This window comes from Colletotrichum phormii (assembly GCF_030913505.1).
Source record: "Colletotrichum phormii strain CBS 102054 chromosome Unknown BDP81scaffold_15, whole genome shotgun sequence".
Classification (NCBI taxonomy): Eukaryota; Fungi; Ascomycota; class Sordariomycetes; order Glomerellales; family Glomerellaceae; genus Colletotrichum; species Colletotrichum phormii.
The window spans coordinates 1,006,549-1,033,015 of record NW_026851457.1 but is presented as its reverse complement, the minus strand read 5'-3'; the positions used below and the strand labels follow the sequence as shown (position 1 = coordinate 1,033,015).

The following is a 26,467-nucleotide window of genomic DNA, read 5'->3' as shown; positions in this document are numbered from 1 at the left end:
AGTTTCAGACGGGAAAGATGGTCCAAATGCCAGAGCCGGGTATTGATAAAGACCGGATCTCAAATTTGTTCTTTCTTTCTTGGCCGGGTGGCAGAAATTAATTCTGAAGCATTCGGGAGTTGGCAGGCCGGCCCTTGCTAGATGCTTTCCATCCTCCAATCAATATTTAGCCTGTCTCCGCCCGCCGATATGGTTTTCCTGGCCAAGGACTGACTACAAGTAGCCTTCAGTGACATTTTTCGGGCGGTGAAGGTCCAGATCGAAACGAGCACGCTCTTAGTCGAGTATTACCTTCAAGTTTGTTGTAGCGGGAACGTACAGCCAGCAAACTAGACGTCATTGTCATCCCAACCAGTAAACAACCAGTATATTCAATTCGAGAAGAGACTCATGGAATGAACGCGTTTTTTTGAGGCCGATATAACATACTTGCTCGTGCCGTCAAGCATTTGATTTCTAGATCCTGCTGATTCCAACTTGGCCCTGCCAGACACATCATCAGAAACAACCTGTCCCGTCCAGTGTTATCAACGCATGCAGCCCACGAATCACGGTACCAGGATATCAAGTCCTCCAATTTTTGCTTGATTTCTAGTGTAATACTGCATTCTGAATCATTCTAATGGAAGACCTTGCCTCGGTGAAGGAAACATGAAGCCGTGATCCTATATGTAAGTGGCAAGGCGATTTAATTCCAATATCTCAGGGGGAAAAGTCCACCTTGACGCCCATGATTTCTTCCCCGTGGGATGAAGATTTGTAGGACTTTGAATCACGCAAGGTCAGTCTACTCTAAACCAACGAGTTCTGGCGCCTACATCTTCATCGAAAACTGGCGATACGGTCCATCTTCATGTTACGTTCGGCATATTGATTTGATATGTAAGAACTGAACACAACTGAACCTCTCAGAGGCAAATATCATAGAATCGAAAGAAAGTGGACTTGAAAGTTTGCTTCATCATCCCAAGACTTGTACTCGTCTTTTATTTACAATCCCCTATTAAATCCCACCACCACTTCAGCCGTCTCGTATATTGCATACATCATAGCATCGAATATACAAACATTTCATCAAGTCATCAGTCATGAAAACGTCCAAAACATGCGTATACCCTTCCCAACCCCCCTCCCACTTTCATCACCACCAACCACAAAACCCCTCAGTTACTATTATGAGCATTCAACACCAACAACACCAAATTCGCCACAACCATAACAGTAATCATCAGCCAAAGCAGCACAGCCAACACCGTAACACACCACGAATTCGCCATCTTCACGCCCACAGCACTAAACCGCCTCGCCGGCACAACACTCGTATCAGAACCGTAGCTCGCGGCCCCCGGGACAACAGTCATGTACTTGTTAAACGAAGTGAAATAAATAAGCGGCGCCGTGATGACGGGCAACACCGTGCTCAGCACGACCTGCGTCCCCGTCAAGGCATTGCTGAGCCCAGATTGCCCCGCGACAGCAACGACGACGATGATGGGGATGACGCTGATAAGCCGCGTCGCGAGGCGGCGGAGCCATGGCCGCATGCGCCAGTTGAGCGCGCCTTCGCTGACGAGTTGGCCGGCAATGGTACACACCAGCCCCGCGGAAACGCCCGAGAGAAGCAACGCAAAGGCAAAGATGATCCCGGCGGCAGAGGAGATGCTATTGGCGAGTAAATCGTGCATACCGAAAATATCAGAGGCGAGGGAGGTCTGGCCCTGGTAGAGCGCCGAGCCCGCCACAATAAGAATGGCCGAATTGACGAACAGCGCAAAGATGAAGAGGGAGAAGACGATCTCGGCAATGGAGAACTTCATGCAGTGCTTTATGGCGGCCATGGAGGGGAAGTAAAAGACCTTGTGGTAGCTGTCGACGGTGGTCATTGTGTCGGAGCGGGGGAGTTCTTGGAGGTTGCCCTCCTTCATGTCAAAGTCTTTGAGGCGGGATTGGACGACGCCTGAGCCGAGGTGGAGGCTGTGAGGCATGACTGTTGCGCCTAGGATACCGCAAGATTGGTATAATCTGTCATTGTTCTTGTTAGCATGACCCATTGGATCGTAGGGGGTTCTTCTCTACATACCCCTGAGTCTGGATGATGGAGCTGGACGGGAGATATCCGCGGAACACCTGACCGACAGTCGTATTCTCAATCAGCGAAAGCTGGATACAGAAGCAGACGACAACGCCGAGCACAAGGAAACAGACGCCAATCTCAAACAACCGCAGACCGCGCATCGAGCCATCGGGGCGGTAAAATCCGACAATGAAGACGACATCCACAATAGTCAGGACGACGCAAGCAATCAACGGCAACTTTGGTATCAACAGATGTATAGCCGTTGCGGTTCCGATGACGACGGCCATATCTGTCGCCACAATGGCAATCTCGGCGAGCGCGTAGACGATGATGTTCATCCATTTCGGGAGGAAGACGCGGCAGGCGGTCGCCAGGTCGAGGCCCGTGATTGTCCCGAGTTTGATAGCCAGCCCCTGGAGGAATATCGCAACAACGTTGCTCAGCAAGACGATGAAGAGCAGGTCAAAGTGATAGGAAGCACCGGCGGCGATGTCAGTGGCGTAGTTTCCGGGGTCGACTATATCAGATCGTCAGTCTCGACTACTTTTCGACGTGCCGATTCTTCAAGAAAACCTACTATATGCGACGGCAATCATGAACCCGGGCCCTACAAACTTGCCAAACGTGAGGAGATCGCTCCATCGCCTGTTGATCCACCTCTTCTCTCTCTTGTGAACGGCGTGACTCGGCAAGGGAAGCGTCGGTCCCTCAAGGAGCGAAAACGGGCCCTCGTCGTCGATCCGCGTCTGCTTCTTGAGCGTCTTTGGCGGAAAATCCTCAGTGCTGGCCGACGTACCCTGCGACGACACAATGGCATTGAGGTTGATGAAATCAGGCGGCACATCCCCGCTCAGGCGCCTAGATTCCGAGTGTGACTGGCCGTGTAGGGTCTGGCTGATGGTGTAGTCGGCGGTGAAAGGACTGACGCTGGATCGGCGGGAACTGCCCCCTTGCTGAGCAACGGGCTCATCCAGCCATGTAGGCTTCATGGTATCCCAGGTAGCAACGACAGATTTCGATCTGGTCCGCGAGGCTACATTCCACGAGGATGGTCAGAATCGATGATAACGTGTGACACCAACGAACGTGACCAAACTCTGTCAAAACTTACCATGGGAGCGCTTATGAGCGGCAGCGTTGGACCCTCTGCAAGAACGTCAAAGAGGGGAGGGAAAAGGGGAACAAAAGAATCCTCGGGTTTGAGGAAGAAACGGGAAACAGCATGTTCTTGTCCGTCCAAAGGTGCGGATGCCGAAAGCAGACCCGGAAACACCACAAGATTCTCACTCAACGGCAAACAACATTCCGAATGCGGTCTCCGCGAAGGCCTACGGCGCCTCCGTATGAGACACCACATCGTCATGAGAGCAAGCCGCGGGAACCATCCGACCGAGCCACTGGGACGCTCCAGGAAGACGGAATTGAATTTAGCAGCGGGTGTCTCCTTCGAAACAAGTCCAGATGTGCGTGGGTAATTTTTGGACAGCGCGTACGGGGCGGGACGGGCAAAGAAGGACGCTCCAAGAATCGCCCGCCACTAGCAGTCGGTCGAGTCTTGGAAGAATGCTTCTGGACCAGGTGTCCTGAGACCTTCTGTCCGCCTTCGGCATAGCCGGTGGGAGAGCCCATATGCTAACGTTGACCAACATGGCGGAATCAACGATTACGGAATGGCTTGCCTGTTCATGTATGTGGGAGTGGATAAACGCAGAAGTTGAAGCTGTGGCGTAACGGAGGCGCCCAACCATGTCATGTAAATTGCATCTTCTGGTTGGCCTGACTAGAAGCGAAGTTTCTTTGGTCTGAATCACTAAAAAGTAATAGGTATTCGACAGCCGAACTCTGTTGAAGGCTGATGTCCATTTTTTCCCCCCTCTTCTTCCTTGGCGGGCCGTTTTGGGCTTGACTCGGCCGGCCGCCTTCGGGAAATGTGTGTGTGTGTGGGACGGCCAGCTCACCGGACTGACCGGGCTCACCGGGACCCATATCGTCGCATTATTCCCCGGCGGGGACCTGCGTGGCTCCGTACACCCCCTGTCGCCCGGATCTTGCGCTCGGCCCCGATCCGGAACGGGATGTGGAGATGGGTTTTGTGCTGTTGAAGCTGGGCCTCATGTTCACATTCACCTAATCTTCTTGGTGTCCTTGCCGGCAGCACGTTCGCGGTCTCTCTTGGCATAGATGCCAGCAGTGAAGGGGTTCTCATAGCGCAGGGCAATTTGGTAGACGATGAAGACCCAGACGGTCAGCAGGATGCCGGCGGGCTTGCCGTAGATGAGGGCGGCGCCGAGGAAGCTCATTGTGGAACCATTGTACATCGGGGCGTCGGTAATGTTGAAGGGGAAGCCAGTCACGATGCTGTCCATGAGGATGCCGAAGTAGTCACCGAGGAACGTGCCGGTAATACCCAGCTGCCATGTCGAAGAGAGAACGAGAACGTTGCCACATGCCACGAGGGCGTATCCGACATAGGTCACCGCATCGGACGCGAGAAGTGGGTGGGCTGGCTGGAAGCGCAGGGCCCGTTCGTAGAGGAGATCACGGAAAATGCCGAGAGAAAAGATGGTGGCAGCCAGACCGTAGCATGCAGCTTGCGAACGTCCGCCAGCGAGCTTGGTGAGGATCTTGTTCTTGTACTCTGGTGACCGGGTTAGACGGTAGCTACTTGGACACGACCGTGGCGATTTCACGAACCTTGTCTCGCGACGATACTACGCAGATGTTAGCACACAACTTGGCTGAGGCACGTTGACAGTGGTAAGATAGCGACTTACTTCCAGAACAACGGGTTAAAGGCAATTGCAGCGGCAGAAACTGTTTGCAACGGCCTGGGTCAGCGAAGGGGAGCCGACGAGAAGAGAAGCTCAAGGAGAGGAAGCGAAGGGCCCAAGCTCCACGGGGACGACATGACGTACCGAGTAAGCTCTTCTGGTCAAAGTCGACCAGGGCCTTGTTGTCAATCTGGACGGGCGCCATGGTGAATGGCGATGTCAATTGGGAGGAATGCTGATGCAAAATGCAAGAAATTTTCAAGGCAATGCAGTGTGTAGTTTTCCTCTCGAGAGGAAGAAAACCGTTGAGGACAGAGAGTAGCTTATTTAGGAAGAAGAAGAAGAAGGATGGGTTGGGAAGTCTCGTAGGCTTGTGACAGAAGCTTGCTCCACCCCAGGTATTTATGTTAGCGGGGACTACCTGGCCATAGCGTCTCGTCATAACCCAGCAATGCACTGCACCGCTCCAGCTGGGGGCACTGGGGGGAGGAGGTGGGGAGGGGGGGGGGGGTCCAAGGGTGCTGTTTACGTCCCTCCCTTAGGTAACCCAAGTACTTTTCATCCTACTACCTTCCCGGACCTTTGAGGTAATTATGTAAGTACTTAGGTTGCCGTTTGCTTTTGCGCTCAAGGCAGCCTTAGGCTTCTTTTCTCACGGGGCTTCGATGGTCTTCGGGGCTGGGGTAAAGTAACCCTCCATCCCCCGCCGCCGCTATCCGACCCCTTGGCGCGGCAAGCGGTAGCTCATGAAAGAGCACCTTTGCCAGCACATCCGGCTCAATGCATCCTTCAAGGACTCTGCAACGCAAGGGAAAGGCAGGTGGCCAAGAAACAAGATCATGAACTAAAACAGAGTCGTCAAAGAATCCGGCATGTATGACTAACTAGAAAACAGCGCGCCGCCTGGACCAAATCGCAATATGGGGGGGGGTATCAAAATTGCAACGTCAACCTCAAAAACACCATGACCCGAAGAATACAATCCCTCAAAGTAAGCCAACAACGCCCGGGCACCCATTCACCTGCGATTCCTAGTCTTCTTGGCTACGGTGCCCGTGTCTTCTTCCTCGTCGTCCTGGCCCTTCTTAAGGTCGTCCGTGAGGCCCCACTTCTCCTTGTCGTACCAGTCCTCGCCGTCAGACATGTCCCGGTTGGCACCGCTGTGCGCTTCCGACTTGGACCACTCGAGAACTGTGTTGCGCAACCGATTGGCCTTGAGGAGGCCTTCGTGGAGCTTCATAGCACCACGACAGACCTCCTCTTGCTTTTGTACGTACAATGCTAGCAGGCGGCGGATATCCTCGGCCTCTGCCTCCGGTAGACCCACATCTCGTTCTGGACGAGCGTTGGCCGGCGGCCGGAAGAATGGATGGACAAAGGTCTCGTCCGCCGCCTCCGATGCCGTTGCCATTGATGGCGCATGCGTACCGTTGCCATTAGCCAGTTCTGTTCCGGGCTGCGACGGAGGTATCGCGTTGCCATCGTGCATTTCAACATCGACTGCCTTTTGTTTCTGCTTCTTGTCGGCTTTGCTATCGGCCTGTGCGTCCTTAGCCAGCGTGCTGGGCTTCGAGGTTTCGCCATTTGTTCCCTGGGCTGCGTCTGCTTCAGGTTGAGAGTGCTCCTTATCCGACTTTCCAGGTGCTGCTTTCGCAGCATCCCCCTTCTCGGAGCCGGCATCAGTCATGGTAACGTCACCATCTCCGTTCTCCTTGTCTCCAGACGCCTCGCCATTCGTGCCGTTTGGCGCGTGTTCTGGTTTCGCATCGCCGCTCAACGTACCAGAGGAGGCGTCCTCGTTTGATCCGGCAGCGGTGGCTTTCGTGTTTTGTAGGTAACCGCGCTCGACATAGTCTGTCGAGTACAGGTCGGCATCGTCCGGACCAACCATCATGCCACAGGGCACCCATGTGTAGTCGCCGCATATCTTTGTAAAGAGATGTCTGACTCTCCACAGGGATGCATTTTCTTTCCGTCGAACATCGCAGCTTTGGTCGGCAATCTCGTCTAGGGTCTTGGCCGTGAAGGGTTTCGAAAGGGTCGGATGTGTTGGCAAATCGATTGAGGCAGTCAAGGGAGCTAGGATCTCTGGCAGAGGGTCAGCTGTGAACATGGGGCCGCGATTGGGTGGTACTGACGTTCAATGCGAATGTTGGCATACGGGTCAAGCTCTGTGGCCGAGGAGACAGCCTCTTGAATGCGCTCCTCGTCGTCGTCGCTGTCAATTTCGTAACCTTCCTCGTCTACAATGGGAGGGTTGCGGCTGATTATTGTGCGCTGCTGGCCGGCGTAGTCGATCACCTGCAATCGTCAGTGTCGGTCGGACGCCGTGGGCCAGCGTATGGGAGGGACGCGCGACGTACCTCGTTGTCAACTTCGGGGCCGGAGGGTGGTGCGAGTTGGCCCTTGTGGGAAAAGAGCGCGTGCTTCTGGAGTTTGTGACCACGATTGCCGTAGTGGTCAATCTCGTCGTCCGAGTCGGATTCTGCCAGGTACTCGTTAGAATGCGAGGTCGGCGTGGTTCACGGCGGGAAGAGATTCGTGTGCGTACCGTATGCTTTTCGCTTGAGAGCCTTCTTCATAGCGGCCACCGTCTCGGCGAAAAGGATCTGTTGAGTTGCCATTGCGCCGTTCAGACTCTTACCCCTTGCGACGTGCCCAAGCGATCACGGAGGTAGGTGCGGGAGCGAGAAGCAGTACGAGGGGAGAGTTGGGGGTCGGTTAGAGCTTTTTCGAGTAAAGAGACTAAACAGTCTCAAAAGACCGATGCTTGAGTTCGATTCGGGTCGGGAGAGTACCAAGAAGGAGTCATTTACGAGTTCGGTTCGGGGAAAGGTGTGGTGTGGTGTGGGAGAGGTGTAGGAAAGGTAGAGAGAGAGGGTAGCCCTCAATTTCTGCGCGCAGCCTCTGTGACGAGGCGGGAGGAGAAGCAGGCGGGCGGGCGAGGCTGGATTTCCTGGCCCTAGGTGTTGGTGCTGGTGCTGCCAACTGCGCTCATCCGGTTCAGTGGAGGGTGCCTTACCTGAGCGCACCTGGTAGAGCGACTGCGCTGCGCTGCGTGCGCTCTGTGGAAGTCGGGTGGGTCGACCATGACCGCATTTAGGTGTGCAGCCAATCATGGGTTACAGTGTCGGCACCCACTTTACCCGATGCCGAGATGTCCTGCCCGGGCTCCACTGCCAGTAGGTGGTCACTGGTGTACTGGTCGGCTGTTTCCCCTTCAGCGCTGTCCAGGGGTGCCCACCTGCTGTGTGGTCGCTGCCCTGTGTCACTGCGGCGGGACGGTACCTGTAGGATTGGTGGGCTGGGATTGCGGGACAAGAGCTTGGGTGATGATACTTTTGGCATGTACCTTTCTTTGCTTGCCTCTCACAGAGAACGCAGGACACCACACACCCATGCTTGCGCGCTCCTCAACTTGCATGAAGCTCCCCTTTCGCGACGACTTGCAAGTATTCCTCGCCGCACGCTCTCTTGCTGCCATCGCCTGATTTCCTAATTCAAGCGGTCATGCTCCCTTGAGTACCGCCTCCGTGAGTGCTCGTTAGCTACTACCCACCAAAAGTACACGCTTCTAACTCGTAGTATCTAGAGCAGCTTTGCGATCCGGCCGACCCCTGCCAAACGAATCGATATCTTCATGGTCACCTTGCGCTGCATGCTCGAACTTGACAACAATGGACGGATACCCGGTGGGAAGCCTGGATCATAACATCCCGCATATCGTCATCGCCCGCTTGACCTCAAGCCCCGCCAAAGCCCTACCTTTGAGCGCAGAGCTTCGAGACCAGGCCCTCTTGATCCGATCCGAGCTGCCAAGCATAGAAAGCCCGAATGCCGAAGCCTTGAAAGACTACATTGTTCGCCAGGATGGGAAGAATCACCCATGGAACGGCAAGGACAGCGGGAAGCCGTACAGGCTGCGAGTCGCCGTTGCTGGTCGAGTAGGGCCGCGAACCACCTACATGTGTCCAGTCAAGGCTAACATGTGGATAGTCTCTTGTTCTTCCTCCGCGCCGCGCTAGACTTCCAGACGGCATAGAAGCTCCCGAGACGCCCGTCGTCCTGCATTCACCCTTTTCTCCCCTCAGTCCAGTCTCTCCATTATATCCCGATGGCTTAATGAACACAGACTGGCTCCAAAAGCACGAGGACCTAGTTCCCAGTGTTTATGTCTCATTCTACACCCTGACGTCTGATCCGACACTTGCTACCCTTCACGATAACCAGTTGAAAACCGACATCAACAACACCAAGACCGCCATCAGCAGATCGGGCTACAGGACACGCTTTGCCGTTGTTCTCCTGAGCGATGGCGTTGCTTCAGCTTCCATGCAAGATTTCATGCAAGATAGGCTTGAAAATATCAGGCGAGGCGTTGCTTTGGACAACAACAAGTCCTTCTTCTACCTGTCACCCCATGACCTGAAAACAGATTTGGAGCACACCGCAGACTCCATGCTTGCGGCCGTCTTTTTGCAAGCTATAGAATACTATCGTGATCTCGGCCGTCACGCGCGGAAGAAGCGCAGTCGTGGAATCGCTCCGCAACCTACAGTGCCGCCGACGAGCACTTCCCAGACGACCTCGGTACAAGACTGGAATGTACGATACGATTACAAGACGGGAGTCTTTGCCGAGTTCCGACAGGAGATGGACGCGGCGCTGCGCTCGTATGAACAAGCTTATGAGGGGCTCCTTAGTCAGGATGTCATGGACATAATCCCTAGCTGGAGCCCGAGATGGAATGAGGCGCGCATGCTTGCGGATGTGTTGGCGATACGCATCATCCGATGCCTGCTCTGGGGTTCACAGAACACTGCTGCAGTACGTAAATGGCACACCCATCGCGACAGGATAGCCGACTTTGTCGATCGCCGTGGCCGCGGAACGAACAACTACGGGTGGGCTGCATGGGAGTCGAGATGGGCGGTAGTGATGGCGAACTTGATCGAGAGGGTGGACATTCGCAGCTTGGCGCCATCAACGCGAACGTTATTCCTTCAACCCGAAAAGGCTGCTGCGGCCGACCGCTCACAACCATGGGAAATGCTGCATCACACGGGATACTGGTATCGAATCGCTGCTGAGCATCTGATGACCCGGCGAAAGCTCGCTCGGTCCATTCCGGAAGAAGACCGGCGTTCGCCAGATACCACTCCGGCATCAGCGGTTGCGAGCAAGGCCTTCCAATACGACACGTACATGTGCCCAGATCCTCATGAGGAGTTTCCTCTACAAGGGACGGGCGTCAATCACTCCAAGCTCATTATAGACATTCTGATGGCAGCTAGATCCCAGTTTCAGGCACGGCGTCAACTGCGATTATCGGCCGAACTGTCTCTGGAATGCGCGAAAGAAATGGTGAACCTAAAAGCCTGGGATGACATTGTTGCTCTGCTACGGCCTCTATGGGAAGACATGTCATTCAGGTCAGAGGGATGGCTTACCATCACGGAGGATCTGAGCTGGGTGCTACGTGCTGCGGCGGCCCATGCCGGTCACGGGGAGCTTGTAGTCGCCATTGACTGGGAGCTGATGAACAGGAGTAAGAGACTTTTTTCTCTTCATCTTCACAAATACTGACTGCAACACAGAGTTCACGCGGCGGCCCAAGTGGCACTACGACGTTTCCAGGTCCCTCGAGGGAGTCAACATCGAGCCGAAACCCACGGTGACCATCAACGATGATGTAGTTTCTTCTTTCATCGCCGCATCCTTCATCTTCAAAAGCGAGGATGGCAAAGCTGGCGAGACTTGTCAAGCGCAAGTAGCCATCAGATCCGATGCTTTTCCAGATGCATCGTTGGTGACACTCAAGGGCCTGAGAATCGACTTTGAAGGTAGCCTGAAGACCATCACATTAGATCATGATGCGGAATCCAACGGCGGGAAGGGCAAGGGCAATTTTACGCTCGCGGATGTGCCCCTGACCGAGGCGGCCCGAGCCGATGAAGAAGGAGAGGAGGGCTCATCAGGGCTAAGCGGATCGGCAAACCTGACCTTGAAGCCTGGCCACACGAACGTTTACGAAATGGCGATACCTCTGCGGGAGCCTGGCGAGGCGCACGCATCCTCGGCGACGTTGATCCTGGAGACGGACACCTTCTTGCTGAATTACACCGTCACCTTCCGAGATCTGGGGGCGACAGACTTTTGGTTCGGGCCCTCGCTTTCGAGGAGACGAATTGTACGGCAGAGCGCGCATGTTATCCAAGTCCAGGCCAGGCCGCCCAAGCTGGAGATCAAGCTGGCGCAACCTCTGGATCAGTTCTACGCAAACGAGCCAATGGATTTGGTTGTGGATGTCGTCAACGCTGAAGAGACCGAGGCTGTCGCCAAGATCGAAGTCCACGTCTTTGGCGAACAGATCCCGTCCTTCCTTGTTGACATTGAAAGCGAAGGAGAACATACAGCAGAATCTGGTCAGGAAGAAGCCAAACTTACGGGGTTGACACTTGGGACTTTGGCAACATCACAGTCAAAACGCGTCAAGGTCAGGCTTGATCCCGTACAGCTGACCACATCTTACGATGTCACACTCAGGGTGTTTTATCATCTGGCCACCGACCCGGCGACCTTGATCATGCAGATCCTACCGGTCCAGCTCAACGTTGTCAATCCCTTTGAAGCAAACTACGACCTTATTCCGCGTCTCCATTCCGACACCTGGCCGAGCTTATTCGATTACGAGGGCGTGCAGGATCCGTCGGCGGACGAAGCCGCGGTTCAACCCCGCGGGCTGGCACAAAAGTGGTGCCTTGTGTGCCACTTTGCATCGTTCGCGACGGAAGACTTGGAGATTGTCAGCATGGACGCCGAAGTCATTGCGTGCCAGAATCATGCTCGATGCAACACGGCGACCCGCCCAGAAATTCCGGCAAGCGGGCTTCACATACCACCGAAGCAGATGCAGGAGGCCCAGTTCGATCTGGTCGCTCAAAAGTTCAGCCTCGACGATCGGGGGCCTGCGTCCCTCGACGTGGCTTTTGTCCTCAAGTGGCGCCGCACGTCGACAACCTCGTCACCAGCGCCGGTCAACACGACCAGGATGCTTGTTCCGAGATACATTGTCCTGGGCACCGAGCCCCGCGTCCTAGCTTCGTACTCCCTCGCCAACCCCGTGACGGGCCTGATCCACCTGGACATCACCATTGAGAACCCGTCGAGTCATTTCCTGACGTTTGGCTTGAACATGGAGCCCAGTGACGAGTTCGCCTTTTCCGGCTCCAAGCAGACTACGGCGCATGTCTTGCCGGTGTCTAGACGTACCATTACGTACCGACTGCTCCCTCTGATACGGGGCGACTACATCCGGCCGACGCTCGTGGTCAGGGACAAGTACTTCCAAAAGGTGTTGAGGATCATACCGACGGAGGGCATGAAGATCGACAAGGACGGCTTGCTGGTGTGGATACCGCCAGAGGAGGGCGAGGAAGAGGAGTAGGAGAGATGACGATGATGGCGATGGCGCAGATCAAGAGGCCGGGCTTTCTTGTGTACATAGAACTCTACATCTAAAGGTCTCTAAACATCCAGCTCCACAAAGGTGTCAAACACTATTATGCTCGCTCCTCTCTGTATTTCTAAAGTCTCTTCGCTCGTGAAAACACTCAATCTCTAAATCTTCGCCTTGGGCGGCCTCGCAGACCCCCCAATCTTGCCCATCCACTCCTCCGTAAGCGTCGTCTTCTCCTCAACACTTAACCTCGTCCACCGCTCATAGTCCTCCTGCTCAACCCTCCACTCCCCCACGCACTTTTCAATCCACTCGGCCGTCAACCGCGCACTCACACCCGGAACCTCCATCGGAAACAAATGGCCCCCACCCTCCAACGTAACCTCTTTCACCCTCCCCCTCTCAACGCCACCGCTCCCGCCGACGCCCGTCCCCGTCAACCTCATCTTCTCATCGCGCAGTTCCGGCGTGGAGAGGTCGCTTGCGCCGCCAAAGACGTAGAGACAGCTGGGTCGGAGGTGCGGGAGGCGGACGAGGGTGGAGGCGCCTTCGGAGCGGTAGACGGGGAAGGTGTAGTACCGCTCGTTGAGGGCCGGGTCGAGGTCCGGGACGAGGTCGGGGTGGAGGAGGTGGTGGCCTGTGGGGTCGTAGGCGTGCCAGGAGGGGCGGAAGTAGGTGAAGACTTCTTGGTGTTTTGTTGTGGCGAGGGTTACGCTTTCTTTTGTGAGGGTGGTGTTGGGAGCGTTGGGAGTGTTGGAGGAGGAGGATGAAGGGGAGGGGTAGAGTTGTGTTGGTACGTCGCGGAGACCGTGGTCCATCCACGCGTTGAATACCCTCTCATCCCAGCCGCGGTAGAAGGGACTCTTGAGGAAGGCTTTGCGTGCTTCCTCGCGGGACGGCCAGAGGTCTCTTCGTCGAGCGCTCGCTGCGGCGGGTGAGGCGGCGATGGTGCCCTTTGCGTTGGACGACCATTTCGAGATGACGGGATCCAGGAGGACGACGCCGGAGAAGAGGCGCGGGTTGATGAGGGCGACGTTGACGATTGCGTTGCCGCCGAAGGAGTGGCCTACGCCCAGCAGGGGACGGGGCGGGCGGAGGGTGTTGATGAGGTGGAGGAGGTCGCGGGGGTGGTCGAACCAGCCTGGGTCGTTGCCGAGGAAGGGTTCGTTTAGGGTTGAGGAGCGGCCTTGCCAGGCTGCGTCTGCGATTATGATGGAGCGGATGCGGAATTTGGAGGTGGGGAGGAGGGATTGGGTGTGGAGGTCTTGCCAGAGGGCTTCGTAGAGTTCCTGTGGTGGTGGTGATTAGTGAGCCGTGGTGTTTGGTGGTGGTTATGACGTGTATGTATGGTTCATGAGGAACATGATATGAAGTGAGTGGAGATAAGAGGAGGTGGACAAACCTTGGGGAAACCGTTGGCGTGGGCGCCAATGATTGTGACGTCGCCGGGTTGCGGGTTCGGGTTGTCCTTTGGGATGTACTCCTTTACGGCGAGCTTGAGGACGTCGTCTTGGGAGCGGGAGAGGGCGCGGGGGAACTCGCGGATGTGTGAGCCGTCGAGGACGTGTTCCTTGATGTGGAAGACGGAGGACATGTTGAGTGAGGCTGTTTAACTCGGTTGAATTGAATTGAGATGGGAATGAGATTCCAGCGAGTGAATGAGGGTGATGGCCAAGATACACTCAGTCTGTATGTTTTTTTGTTGTCTGGACTGAGTGAGTATGTGTGTGTTGAGTGAAGGGAAGGTAAGATGAAAAGAGGTCAAGTTGAGGCCAAGTCTCAAAATGTCGTCGTCTCACAGCTTCATCGGCAACTGGGCAAGGCAAGTTGACGAGGTTAAAAGACGGGACTAGACTTGCGACGAAGGGACCGGGTCTAAAGGTGAAAGTCTGGGGTCCTGGGGGGCGTTGGTGTGGAGCTGGAGATGCCGAGGTACCAGCGGTTACCGGTACGGAGTACGGGTACGCCTACCCTTGTCCTGTACTAAGCTTAGCCAACACTGCCTGTAATATATTTAGGCTTGAGAATCTGTACTGTAGGTCGGCTCATATACATCCCCGAGGCCGTCGGCATCATCCATGTATCACTTTGGAAGGCATTTTCAACCGAGAAGCTCTTACACAGAGGGGAGGAAAACTCAATTCAAGGGAATGAATAAACCGTGTACATTGATTGTGTCTTGGAGGCAACCGACTCGGGGGGGGGGGGGGGGGGAACACAGGTTCGACAATGGGCGCCGTCAGCCACACGTTTGAGATCCTGCAGTCTCGTTACTTGAGATGAATTGAGTTTTCTGTTGCCCCCATTGTGCGAGTATTCTTCCTTTTGTGTTTGTGTCTGTGTTTGTGTGTGAGTGTCACCCGCCTGTCATCCATTTGCTCCCGTGTCTCCCGTCGCGAGTTTGCGAGCATCCCGTCAGTGGAGGATTCAGCGGTACTTCCTACCCCGCAATCTCCAATCTTCCAGGCACGCCGCACCGCCAGCTTCTCGTCCCCGCAACACTTCATCTGCACAACTTCCGAGGATTCCCCTCCACACACACACGCCTCACCCAACCAACACCCGGCCTCACGTACCTTACCGAACCACTTACACCCGCCCCGGACCGGAGCCGGTCCAAAGACACCCCTGCATGCCGAACGTCCTCATCTTCGCCGGCGCCCCCGAGGCCGACTGGTCATCCCCGGATTCCCTCCTCCTCTTCGCTCCGCCCGCACCATCCCCAATAAACCTATCGCCAGCCCCCACATCGACAACTTCATCACCAACCTCAACACCAGCAACTCAAAATGCCACGGCAGCAAACACAACCACAACAGCCCTCCCCTCCTGGCGATCCCTCCCACTACACCACAAGCCCCTGACAACAGGCTACTCCCAGCCCCACGGCCTCCCCTCAAACTTCCTCCCCCCATCCCACTTCTTCTCCCTCGCCCGGGACGTCCACACCCAAGAGACAACAACCAACAACAACAACAACAACAACAACAACAATGACGACACCACCACAACCACAGACTCCCAAGACAACCTCCTCTCCCAGCAATTCTACAACCACTCCCTAGCCCTCCACCACGACCTCGCATCCTCCCAACTCCCGCACCCTCCATCCGCATCACAACCTCCACCCAAGCATACAGACACCTCCTTCAACACGACAACATCTTCTTCCTTCGTAACAGAAACAACAGACTCCTTTGAAGATACCACCACAGCAGACCTCTCAACCTCAACCACCCCTCCTCCACCCCTCCAAACATCCCACCACCTCTCCGACCTAGAAGACATACCCCCCGGCCCCTCCCTCCTCGCTCTCGCACCGCAAACCGTAACCGTAAACCTCATCGCGGGGATAATCTCCGTCTCCACCCCGCGTGCGGTGACAACTCGCTGGGGCAACGAGTTATCCCTCGTAGAAGTGTTGCTGGGTGATGAGACGCGCGCCGGGTTCGGGGTTACGTTTTGGTTGCCTTCGATGCCGCCTCCGCCAGCTGCAGCTGCGAAGAGCACCGGTAAGACGGGGGTAACAGCAGCAGGGGGTCCGACGTCGCCGGCAAACCTCCGAAGACAAGATGTCGTGTTGCTCCAGAATGTGGCGCTGCATGTCTTCAAAGGAAAAGTGTACGGGCAGAGTCTGCGCAAGGGGTTGACGAGGACGACGGTGTTGTATCGACGGAAGTTGGGGGAGGGGGATGAGGGTGGGTATTATCGTCCCAGAGATCTTGAGAGATCTATCATCACTGGCGATGGAGGAGGAGGAGGAGAAGGAGGGGATGGGGAGCCGACCACGGTGCATCCACAGCTTGTTAAGACGAGGAAGGTGTGGGAGTGGGTTATGAGGTTTGTCGGCGGCGGCGGCGGTGAGGAGCAGAGGACGACGGCGAGGGGAATTGTTAGGAGGGGGTGGGATGCGTTGCCTGATGATACCCAGTGAGGCGCGAGAATTACTTCACGTTCGGAGAGGGGACAGAGACAGAAACTTGAAAGAATGTTTTGAAAGGCATGGTTATTCCAAGTGTATACTGGGGTTGAATCGAGTTCAGGAGTTAAACCGAAAGGCCACAACAGAAGCCCTTGCTACTTCGTGATGGCAGCAAGATCAACATGTTCAGGTGAGACAGCACCTCGTCTGAGATCTCCCTCTCACCCGTTCCAAACACGAAGCGCTTCGGGTGAGATGGTCGAGGGATTCATGGGGGAAGACCCGAGTGTGGACCTCAATCCTTTCAACCACCTGACCTGACGTTTGGTTTTTTGTTCGATCCCGTGTTGGGGAACTATTTTCCCCCTTTCTCTCATAGTCTTGAACCATTGCGTCTAATCCTTCCTCCAGTAACAGGTCTCGCTCTTAACTTTACTGTGTGACAGCATAGGGAGTGGGTAAAATCACTTACACACGGGCATGGACGCTTCGTAACACATTTTCAACTCGACATTACAATTTCTAGTCCAAGTAGAGCAGGGTTCTAAACCGGGTATCCTCTAAATCTCATGTAACCGTTTACTTCCTATCGTACAAGACGTTGAAACTCTCAAACAGCAACGGCAGCAGCACCGCCCTTGCCCTCCTTCTTGACACTCTTCCATTGCAGGCCCAGGCAAGCAACAAAAGCAGCACACGCGCAGGCAACACTGACGTAAAAGGTGTGTCTGAGTCCAACCATGTAAGCCTCAAGCACCACGTCAATGGCATCGGCGCGTCCCATCTGCGTCAAGATGTTGCGGACCTGATCAGCGCCGGCATTGATAAAGATCTGGGGGTTGATATCCGGGGCGTTCTTGGTGACTCCGTCAATGAGACCCGTCTGGAACAGCGTCTGGGCGACGGCAATCATGATGGCGCCGCCAAAGGACTGGAAGAACTGCACGCAGGCTGTCGCAACGGGAACCTCTTCCTGGGGCAAAACTGTCTGGACGACGAGCACGCCGATCTGGAAACCTGCACCAATGCCGAGTCCCGCGAGGACCTGGTATCCGAACCACTCGCGCATGGGCGTGTCGAGGTCAAAGGTCGTGATCATGCCGGAGCCGACGGCAAAGAGGACCAGGGATGGCAGGATGATGGCGCTGTAGTAGCCGATGATGGAGATCAGGGCACCACTGACGACGGACGCGACGACGGTAGCGAGGAGAAGGGGCAGGATCTTGATGCCGGCCTGGACGGCGCTGACACCTTGAATCGCCTGGAAGTAGAGGGCTGCAATCTGTTAGCATGCCGACTTCCGAATTCGAAGCTGCTGTTGGAAGCAGAAGCAGGGATAGTAGTCTGAGAAGCACTTACAAAGGTAGTAGAGGAGCGGGAAGAAAGCAGCTCCAAAGAAGCAGGCAAACAGCATGGCGCAAACGACGTTGCGGTTCTTGAACAGCTTGGGAGGAAGCGTTCCCTTGTCGCCCTGCCACAGCTGAATGCCAATGAAGACGATAATCATGAGCGCGAACCCGACAAACAGTCCAATAATCTTGGCGCTGTTCCAGGGGTACTCGGCGCCCCCCCACTGCAGAGCGAGAATGAGGCAGACGATGGCGGGCAGGAAGATGGCCGTTCCAATGAGGTCGAGCTGCAGGATGCGCTGCATGAGAGTCTCCCCGCTGGGGTTGTTCTTCCTGCTGATGGTGAGGAGGAAGAAGATGAAGGCCATGGCGATGCCGCCGATGGGGAGGTTGACGTAGAAACACCACCGCCAGGTCGCCTTCTCGGTGAAGACACCGCCCAGCAGAGGCCCAGCAACGGAAGCAACACCCCACATGCCCCCAATAAGACCGAATGCCAGGGGTCGCTTCTCGAGAGGCATCGTGTAGCTGAGGATGACGATGGAGCCTGAGAACAGACCGGCGGTACCTATGCCAGCGATGGCGCGGCCGACAATGAAGGCGGTGGAAGTTGGCGCGAGGGCGCAGACGAGGGATCCGATTTCGAAGATGGCGATGGCGGTGAGGTAGGCGTATTTTATGCTGAAGAGCTTGTAGATTGTGCCGTACATTGGCTGTAGGGCCGTCGTCGTCAGGAGGTAGGAGGCGCCATACCAGCCGATATCCTTGACGCTGCCGTACTCTGCTGTGATTGTGCCGAGGGCCGGGGCGATGATGGTCTGGTCGAGGGCGACGAGGAAGACGGCGAGGCAGAGGGAGATGAGGATGAGGACGACTTTGAGACCGGACGGGTAGACGACGTCGTCGTCGCCGGATGTGTGCGAGGGGTCCTGCTTGTCGTAGGTCTCGGCCATGTTGGGGTCATCGTGGACGTGGTGTTTCTCGGTGGAAATTGAGGGATCGGCTGAGGTGGTGTCGCCGAGCTTCTCGTCGGGGTGTTTGGAACCCATGGTGATGGTGTTGTGTGCCCTGAGTTGGTGGATGGGACTAGACGGGTTGTGATGAATACTTTTGTTGTCGATTTTGCTCCAAGGGAGACTTCACTTATACACTGGTCGGAGTGTGTAGCTAGGAGGTTAGGGTAGGGAAGACGTCGATATTGTTCTTTTAGAAACCTGAGGGTGTGGAAAGAAAGAAAAAAAAAAAGGAAGGACCCTGAATGATATTAAAGAGGCATGAGGTACATGTGGCAGGAAAGGTGTGCGGCAGGCAGGGCAGGTTATGTATCCATCCGATGAGGCGGTCCTAGGCCCAGCTCGCGCTCGCGCTTGCGGCCCCAGAGTGCTCCTAGAGAGCTCCTGAATGACATCTGAGATCGTGAAATTTCCCAGCTGCAGCATCCCATCGGGTAACACTGCACCATCGCAGACCCCAACCCGATTTGAACACTCGTAAGCCACAGGGATGGCCCAGCCAGAACGTCCAAGCTCTCCCCTGGTCCATGCCTACCAAGACAGCAGCATCTTTCTTTGTGTGTGGGTATCCGCACTCCGTACCCAAGTAGCGCAGGTAAGAATAAGCCAGGTAAGAAACTTAGCGTGAGCTTGTCTGCGTTTGAGTGGATGGGTGGGATGGAGTCTGGAGAGAGGGGGGAATTGGGGAAACGAGTCACTCGGTCTAGACACGCTGCAAACTGTGGTCGTCAAAATTGGCAAAAAAGAAGAAAATGTCCGAGGAGGAACGCCCTTCGTCACCATAGTTACGTGAGCTTCAGTCGCGTGTGTGTCAGTGCCGGAGGGAGGGCGGAGGGATATCGGGCCAGGGGCAGGGGTCACTCCGAGCACAAAGTCCTCCTACACAGTAGTGTGAAGTAGTACCTAGTATCCTCTCTACCTTATTTTACGGTTTACGACGGCTGCAGTAGACTCCATGTGGCAGTGGATCAAGAGTGTAATGGATCTAAAAAATCTAAAGGCCGGAAAATCCAGAGGAATTCCAGGCAATCGGTCGGCCCATCTCGGTAGTCGGAGGGAAAGCTTGTCCGACTGACGCGGGGTGGGTCATCAACCACATCCGGCGCCGGTGATTGGTTGAACCCGGCGCCCACGCCTTCGGCCCTCGCACTTTGATTTCATAATCCAAAAGCCTCTTTTTGGATTTACGACGTCAAGACTCTAGACGCGAATCCAGTATCGCTCAGACCTTTGCTCATCGCCCGTCAGCTTGGAGCGCTAGCGGGCGCCGACTCTGGCCGCAAACACCTGGCTGGGGCTCAATTCATTCTTCCATAATTCTGCCAGAGAATCTTGAGAGTCCAAAGGCCCATAGACGGCTCCGAGACTCACGGCGATCCTTGCACTTGCAGCTGCTGCTTCCATACACAAGTGCCAAAGTTGACTCACACCGTGCGTTCGGCCGATGAATCGCTTGCGGCTCATAATCTGTCCGACCGCCGCGCCTTTGATGATTCACGAATGGGACTTTGGTCGGCCGTGGGACCGGACGGACGTGGGTTTCCATCCTTCGTGGAACCGGACTCGACCAGGGCAAGCCGTGAGGTAATAGAATGCTCCGATTTTGGTTTCCTCTGGTGTGTAAGTTGCATTACCTAATGCCTTCAACGCCGTTGCAGGTTGAGGGAAGGGACGGGACACGGCGACGGGAGGGGCCGTTTAGACAGCCGGCCCCCACATGCCGTATGAGGTTATTCGGAAATCCCGAACAACGACAAACCAGGCGGTACTCACGAGAGTTTTCTTACATATCTTAACCAGATTGACCTGTCTTCGGTTAATAAAAGATTATTATCATTACCTACCTTATTATTCTTGTCGTGGAGTATTCCTCAAGGAATATACAAGAAGAAAAAAGAAGTTATAACTAGTTTTAATAGGGCTTAATTAAGGGTTCTCTTATCATAATGAACCAAATACCAAAAAAATTGTCCAAAATGACAAAAGAGTTCACCCCCCTTCTACGCCATCCCCCCGGTGCTGGACTGGGGGCTACATCTCTGGTGCTCATGCTGGGATTCGAACTCGGGTATGTGCTGAGCCTGTCGTCGAGTAGGCTGGTTGGCGATTTGATTGTTGACCATAAACCACTCCACCATCCAGCCAGTTTGACTTGACCCCCGAACTAGAGGGCGCCTGCTAGCTGGTGACAGGAATTGCGTTGGAGGGGTGTATGAAGGCTTGTTGTGTGGCTATTCAGGTTGTGTGTTCGGGTGGTGGAAACCTGGATGATTCAGGGGGAGGGGCCTCGTGTTAAGACTCTGAGGGAAAGTATCCCATCGTGGGCCGCTTCCTTTACATGTTGAGCCATATTCACCAAGGGATCAGATATTGTTCCTGCACCTGATTTCGCTGCTACATCTGCATCAGCAGGTGCACGATAAAATTATCTGATCCGCCATGATATTGCTCTTCATAAACTCACAGTACCTTCTTTGTTTATTTCTACTACTCACAATGCAGTAAATAGCATCATAATACCTAGGTATAGTACTTTCTTTCCATTGCGTTGTTGTGACTTTGCATCTCCTTCATGTGTTCCTTCTCTCAAGACCACCTTCCCTCTGTTGACCAAGGTAGATAAATTAGGAAGTCTCCCAGGCGTACCTTGCCTTCCGCGTTCGTGATACCTGCCTCTGCGGCATCGGATCAATCGGTCTTTCCAACCGTGTCCGTCACAACACGCATCCATCGCATTCAAGACCTGCGACCGCCTAGAACTCACCCTTGCGTGCTTTGCTTTCCAGTCATGTTCTCTGTCTGTCGTCTTGAAAGTTTCTTCGGTTTTTGGCAAGACGCGTTCTCAAGTTTCCAGAATGAGAGTTCGTACTCATCTCTCCCTTCTTGGTTGGAAAGTCTGCTACGCGGTCGTGCCCTCTTCCTTCCTCTCTACATTGAATATGACTCTCTCCTGATAAGGTAAGTACGATGCCCCGCTATTCCAAGTAGGCAAGAGGTATCCGAGCTCATCTCAACAACAGCCAGTCTACAAGAACCCTAGTATGCCCCGCGTTGTGTCACCAAAACCTCTTCTCTGCAAGCCAGCAACCATTCCAAAAGCTAATTCTACTTCTCGTTTTTGACGTCTTCTCTCCTATTCCACAAACAGTCCGTCACATACAACAATCACAATGGCAGGACAGAAGCAGCCGTTGTTGCCTACCCATCATCAACCCCCTAAGGGGACCTATTCAACCTTCGCCGCCCGGGCCAACCAGACCCTCCCCTCCCAGCAGGCCCTCTCTACCGCCCTCAATCTCCTCCCCGCGGCCGCCCTCGGTCCAACTCACGTATTCCATTCCCGGATACGAATACTGCCATGACGACTGGTAGTCGTGCTGCCCCTGCGCTTACTCGCACTAGCAGCAGCAGGCGGAGGCTGCCCCGGCCTATAGTGGTATAGTATCAGGAGCCTGGGGGCTGGATGGATTGGCCCTTTCAGCAGAGTAGTGGTGGGTCTAAACCGCCGCGGCGGTATTGCTTGTTGACATTGTTTGGGCTTTGGTGTTTTGGGGAGGTGTGAATTTGGCATTCTTTTTGTAAGCAGTGTTCACCGTTGTGCGTGGGTTAGGGGTTTTCTTCGTTTACCTGGTTTGGGCAAGACCAGGGGGGAAAGGCCTATAATAACAAGGACATTGATTGATTGATCCAATTACGTTAATATGTGCCTTTTGTAATGAGAAAGAAGCAGGAGTTGGACATGACCCATGAATTCCTCCCAAAATGTGTGTAAGTCAAAGGGTCGTTGGGGTGGTGGGCTCTGATTGGCTCAGGCCATTCTGCGCCCTTTCTCTCATCAGAAATGAGGATACCTACCTCAGACACCCTGCGACGAAGTCTCCCCGAATAATTCAAAGACAAGATCAGCGCGCGTACCTAGAATAACCTGATCAGGATTTGTGAGAAAACTTTGGCGAGTGCTTGATAATTCGTCGCGGTCGGGATTTCCGAATGACCTCCCGCCAAGTTCAGAAGTCACCGAGCAGACCGTTGTGGTAAGTAAGCATCTGCATTGCCATATGAATTAGCGGTCTCGCAGGCACTTTCGGCGAGATATGCTTCATAGAGAACGTTCTTCCATGTAGCCCTGGATCAATAAGTGATTAGTCCCATTTCTTATGCAAGCATTGCTATCCTTCTCATCATCTTACTAGGATGCTTGGAGTGAGCTATCCCAGTCTTAGAAGCAGCTAGCAAGAGTAGTAAAGTGACAATGGTACTAAGAAAGGCAGAAATAGAAACTCAGGATGTGTTGAGCAGATTGTTCTGTCACTCATCTGTCAATCATCTGCCACCACTCTGACAAGTTTGCGTAATCGCTGAATAGCTTCTTTTCACGTCCGAGCCAGACGTCGGGAAAAGGTTGCTGTCCTCTTTCTGCCTTGAAACATGGCCCTAAATTCCACCTCGGCTGAAAGGTGATAGGCCCTGAAGTGTGACCAGACACACAAGCGGCTCATCGCCCATTAAACACCCAACCATCACAGAAATCGACAGAACCTAGGGCTGACAGAAGTGAGCAAAGACCAAGCAAGGTCTCTGCTATTTTAAGCCTTTCGTCCCCCGCTGCGTTTCGGTTCGGGACTGGTGTGGGGAAGTGCAGGTGGGAGCCAGAGAACACTAGTTTGAGTGAGTGGTTGAGTGAGCGACTGACGGGAATGTGTGTTGTGAATGAGAATGGGAATGGGAATGGAAATGGAAATGCCGTTGTGGATCGACGAAACAAATGGGCAGTGCTTGAAGTAAAACGGCAAGGTACCAGCTGCAGCAAAATTGGGTGCGATGATACCTCTGATTCCCCCGCAAGGGGAAGCCTGCAAATGAGCCTCGGACGCTTCAACACGGTTCGCTGTCCATGGCGCCTATTCAATTTCCAACCCTGGCCGCATCCAACCGGAAAGGTTATCCTACGGTATCCGTACCTCAGGTAGTGTACGAAGTGGTAAGGTACTTTGACCTCTCCAAAACTCCAATGTCTGCCCGCTTGCCCGCTACCGCTGCACTGCCCGCCTACCCGCGTTCGCCAACCAAACTCCAATTCAACCTCGACCCATCTACAACAACCTTGAGAGGTGGCTGCTTGAACTATCACTTCTACACGAATCTCCGTTTCGTCGATATCAAACATACAAAGAGCGCTTCAAATGGTCTTGCGACATCCAACAATGCCATTTGCAAGCCCGCATGTTACAGCCAATATCTCAATGACATCGCCAAAGCCTTAATCGCGATCCCCGCCAGAACCAGCCCCCAAACGACGACTGGACCCAAACCACCCGGTCCACTACCCACTATTTACGTTATCGAACTTGCAGCGTCACTTATACTACAATAAATCCTAGATCGGTCCGTGAATCTAGCTCTCTCGACTACCTCGACAGTTTCAAACCTCGCTGCCGCCCGCCATGGATAGAACCATGGATCTGAGGGATATGGACTTTGAGTCTGCCATCGTGGACGACGATAAGGACGCCGACGTCCCCGTAAACGCCCTCAATACTCCACAACGCCTGGGCCGCTCGCCCTTGTCCAAGACGCGCTCCATGTCTGACGGAGGAGGAACTCCTTCCAAGCTCACTCCTTCACCGCACATTGCGGATGGTCGCCAGGCATCCAAGGACGATAACCACATCAGAGACACGGCCACCACGCCCGTAACCCCTCACCGAACCGAATTTCCCCTCCGCGGCCTCTCGCTGCAGATGCCCGCGAACCGCGACCCTGCCTCCCCTGCATCCAACTCGTCCACCGCACTTACGAAGCCCGCGCCGCTATCACCGAAGCTCGACCACTCGCAGATCTATGCGAGCCCGACAAATATCCTACCCCGTCGCTCCCGCGGCCTCGACTTCTCACGCGCTGCCACCAGCCTGCACCACTCAACACTCGCCGAGTCCTCGCCCGACTCCTCGCCTACAATCGGAGGAAGGGGCATGAATATCCCGGGGCGCAGGAGCAACGACTACGGACAGGCCGAGCAGACCACCAACTCGTTGTGGTCCATGATGGGCAACCACGAGCGCATGACGGTGTCGAGCTCCCTGGGCAGCGCGAATCAGATTGGGTCAGACTCTTCTTCCGACTCCGACGACGATGACCTTATGGATGAGGATATGGACGAGCCGTACATTGGTACACCACAAGCCAACAAAACCGCCGCACCCTTGGGTACACAACCTATGATGGCGCCCTGGGGAGGCTCTCCGGCAATGAACAGTCTGATGAGCTTCCAGCATAGGCAGCGCCAGAGGAAACAGCCAAAAAAGAAACACAAACTGCCACTAGGTCTCGGATTCAGTCCCAGCACAAATGCCGGTGTCTCAAAGTCGCCGCCAAACAACGTGCCCAAGGATATGTCGGCGCAGTCCCGGAGGGAGAGCATCAGCTGGCAGGCCAATCAGTTACATATCTCTGGGAGCGAGGAGGAGCGAGGTGATAATATCGACGGACTACTCTCGACTCCCAGTCGCGACGGGCAGCGCCCTACAGTCATGCGGCGGGTGGTCACACAGCGAAGAAACCTCCTACCCAAGACGAAGAACTTTGCTCGTATCAGGGCGGCATTGTTCGAGGAAGGTGCGCCAGTTGAGACGGAAACCCAAAGAGAGGCCGAAGTCGTCCGTCAAGTGCGAGAAAGCGACGTCGATCTCGGAGCACCTCGGCAACAGACTGCTCCTCCCGCTACTACCCACTCGTCACCGAACCTAGGGAACCAAGACCAGTCCCTGGATGACATACCGGAAAGCATGATCACCGACTCGGCCCTTAATCTCTCGGGCAGTTTTAAGCAACAAGCCTTGAAGAACTCAAAGGGCACCAAGTTCTGGGACACGTTTTCCGAGTCTAGCAGTATCGGCGGCGCTCGCACAACACCGCCTCCACCTAACGGAGGACTCCCTCGCGGCTCATCGTCAGGAATGAGCGAGGACATTTGCATGGACTCTCCTTCACTCGGTCCTACAGCCGGCTTCGCTATGGCCGCAAGCAGCGGCGAGTCTCAAAAGGGGGACACTCCTCTCCTCGCGCAGGGCCCGCAAGCGACACCCAGTGCAGCAGAAATCACACGGCGGATCAACAGCAAGCGCCGGCGGGAGGACGACTACGACCCCGTCAGCCTCAAGCGCCGGGCCGTGAGTCCAGGCATGAGCGTGCACAACTCGCCCATCATGCAGAGCCCCATGCAACGCGACGTGGCGCCCTGGGGGTCGCGGCCCGGCAGCAACAGCGGCGATAGGGGCGGCAGTGGCGCGCCGAGCGAGTCGGGTAGCCTTGGAGGCGGCACGCCCGGCAGCGGCGCCAACGCCAACGGACGGGTGGTGAACGGGAACAAAGGACGCGTTGGGTTTCAGGGCATGGTTGATACCAACGACGGTCTGATGCGTATGAGCATCGAGTGATATTTTTGGGGTTTGTCTTTGGGGGGGGATTTGGCGCAGTCAGCATTTCTTGGGCGTTGGGATAGGACAGTTTGCGTGGAAACAAAATACCGGCGAGAATGGGTGGGTTATCAAGGCGAACGAGTTTTGGGAGGTCATGCACAAGGAGCAAGGAGCAAATCAGTATATCCCATAGAGGCCGAGCTTCGGCACCACACGCACACAAGCACACATGCTACTTGCAAATGAAATAGAAATCCTTAATGAGCAAGATATTTGTACATGCCAGAGTGATTTACGAAGATGAATGGTTAGTGAATTCTCGGCCGGTGGTATCTTCCCCCGAAACGCCCGTATACGCCTGAAATGCCTCCAGCCCTTTCGTCCCCTGCTGATAATTCAATGTGAAAATCCCATGCAACCTCAACTTATCCTTCTAAAATTCAGAACCCCCCTACTCA

At 54.8% G+C, this 26,467-nt stretch overlaps 8 protein-coding genes across 8 annotated transcripts; 3 read left to right on the top strand and 5 right to left on the bottom strand.

The window, feature by feature from the left end:
- Positions 1-1,130: 1,130 nt before the first annotated feature.
- BDP81DRAFT_378840 (metal ion transporter metal ion transporter) lies at positions 1,131-3,411 on the bottom strand. The gene is made up of 4 exons (XM_060586805.1): positions 3,189-3,411; positions 2,655-3,110; positions 2,081-2,594; positions 1,131-2,022 (listed from the first exon to the last, which is right to left on the bottom strand). The coding sequence occupies exons 2-4, from the start codon at positions 3,064-3,066 to the stop codon at positions 1,164-1,166; spliced, it is 1,785 nt and encodes a 594-aa protein (XP_060443098.1). The 5' UTR covers positions 3,067-3,110; positions 3,189-3,411; the 3' UTR covers positions 1,131-1,163.
- A 789-nt stretch (positions 3,412-4,200) lies between these two features.
- BDP81DRAFT_396449 (phospholipid methyltransferase) lies at positions 4,201-5,053 on the bottom strand (the record flags this gene model as incomplete). Its single annotated transcript, XM_060588189.1, has 4 exons — positions 4,201-4,715; positions 4,772-4,788; positions 4,852-4,891; positions 4,993-5,053. The coding sequence occupies 4 exons, from the start codon at positions 5,051-5,053 to the stop codon at positions 4,201-4,203; spliced, it is 633 nt and encodes a 210-aa protein (XP_060443097.1).
- A 420-nt stretch (positions 5,054-5,473) lies between these two features.
- On the bottom strand, positions 5,474-7,877 carry BDP81DRAFT_432930 (RXT2-like protein). The gene is made up of 4 exons (XM_060590826.1): positions 7,400-7,877; positions 7,212-7,333; positions 6,987-7,149; positions 5,474-6,936 (listed from the first exon to the last, which is right to left on the bottom strand). Exons 1-4 carry the CDS (start codon positions 7,470-7,472, stop codon positions 5,867-5,869), a joined length of 1,428 nt encoding a protein of 475 aa, XP_060443096.1. The 5' UTR covers positions 7,473-7,877; the 3' UTR covers positions 5,474-5,866.
- A 648-nt stretch (positions 7,878-8,525) lies between these two features.
- Positions 8,526-12,295, top strand: BDP81DRAFT_324707 (Gryzun, putative trafficking through golgi-domain-containing protein; the record flags this gene model as incomplete). The annotated part of the gene is made up of 3 exons (XM_060584908.1): positions 8,526-8,792; positions 8,845-10,396; positions 10,446-12,295. The coding sequence occupies 3 exons, from the start codon at positions 8,526-8,528 to the stop codon at positions 12,293-12,295; spliced, it is 3,669 nt and encodes a 1,222-aa protein (XP_060443095.1).
- A 173-nt stretch (positions 12,296-12,468) lies between these two features.
- On the bottom strand, positions 12,469-13,901 carry BDP81DRAFT_451683 (Alpha/beta hydrolase family-domain-containing protein; the record flags this gene model as incomplete). Its single annotated transcript, XM_060592659.1, has 2 exons — positions 12,469-13,596; positions 13,710-13,901. The coding sequence occupies 2 exons, from the start codon at positions 13,899-13,901 to the stop codon at positions 12,469-12,471; spliced, it is 1,320 nt and encodes a 439-aa protein (XP_060443094.1).
- A 1,038-nt stretch (positions 13,902-14,939) lies between these two features.
- Positions 14,940-16,241, top strand: BDP81DRAFT_451682 (uncharacterized protein; the record flags this gene model as incomplete). Its single annotated transcript, XM_060592658.1, has 1 exon — positions 14,940-16,241. The coding sequence occupies one exon, from the start codon at positions 14,940-14,942 to the stop codon at positions 16,239-16,241; it is 1,302 nt and encodes a 433-aa protein (XP_060443093.1).
- Positions 16,242-16,839: 598 nt separating this feature from the next.
- On the bottom strand, positions 16,840-18,627 carry BDP81DRAFT_451681 (major facilitator superfamily transporter; the record flags this gene model as incomplete). The annotated part of the gene is made up of 2 exons (XM_060592657.1): positions 16,840-17,504; positions 17,589-18,627. The coding sequence occupies 2 exons, from the start codon at positions 18,625-18,627 to the stop codon at positions 16,840-16,842; spliced, it is 1,704 nt and encodes a 567-aa protein (XP_060443092.1).
- A 5,408-nt stretch (positions 18,628-24,035) lies between these two features.
- BDP81DRAFT_462882 (uncharacterized protein) lies at positions 24,036-26,027 on the top strand (the record flags this gene model as incomplete). Its single annotated transcript, XM_060593948.1, has 1 exon — positions 24,036-26,027. The coding sequence occupies one exon, from the start codon at positions 24,036-24,038 to the stop codon at positions 26,025-26,027; it is 1,992 nt and encodes a 663-aa protein (XP_060443091.1).
- Positions 26,028-26,467: the final 440 nt, after the last annotated feature.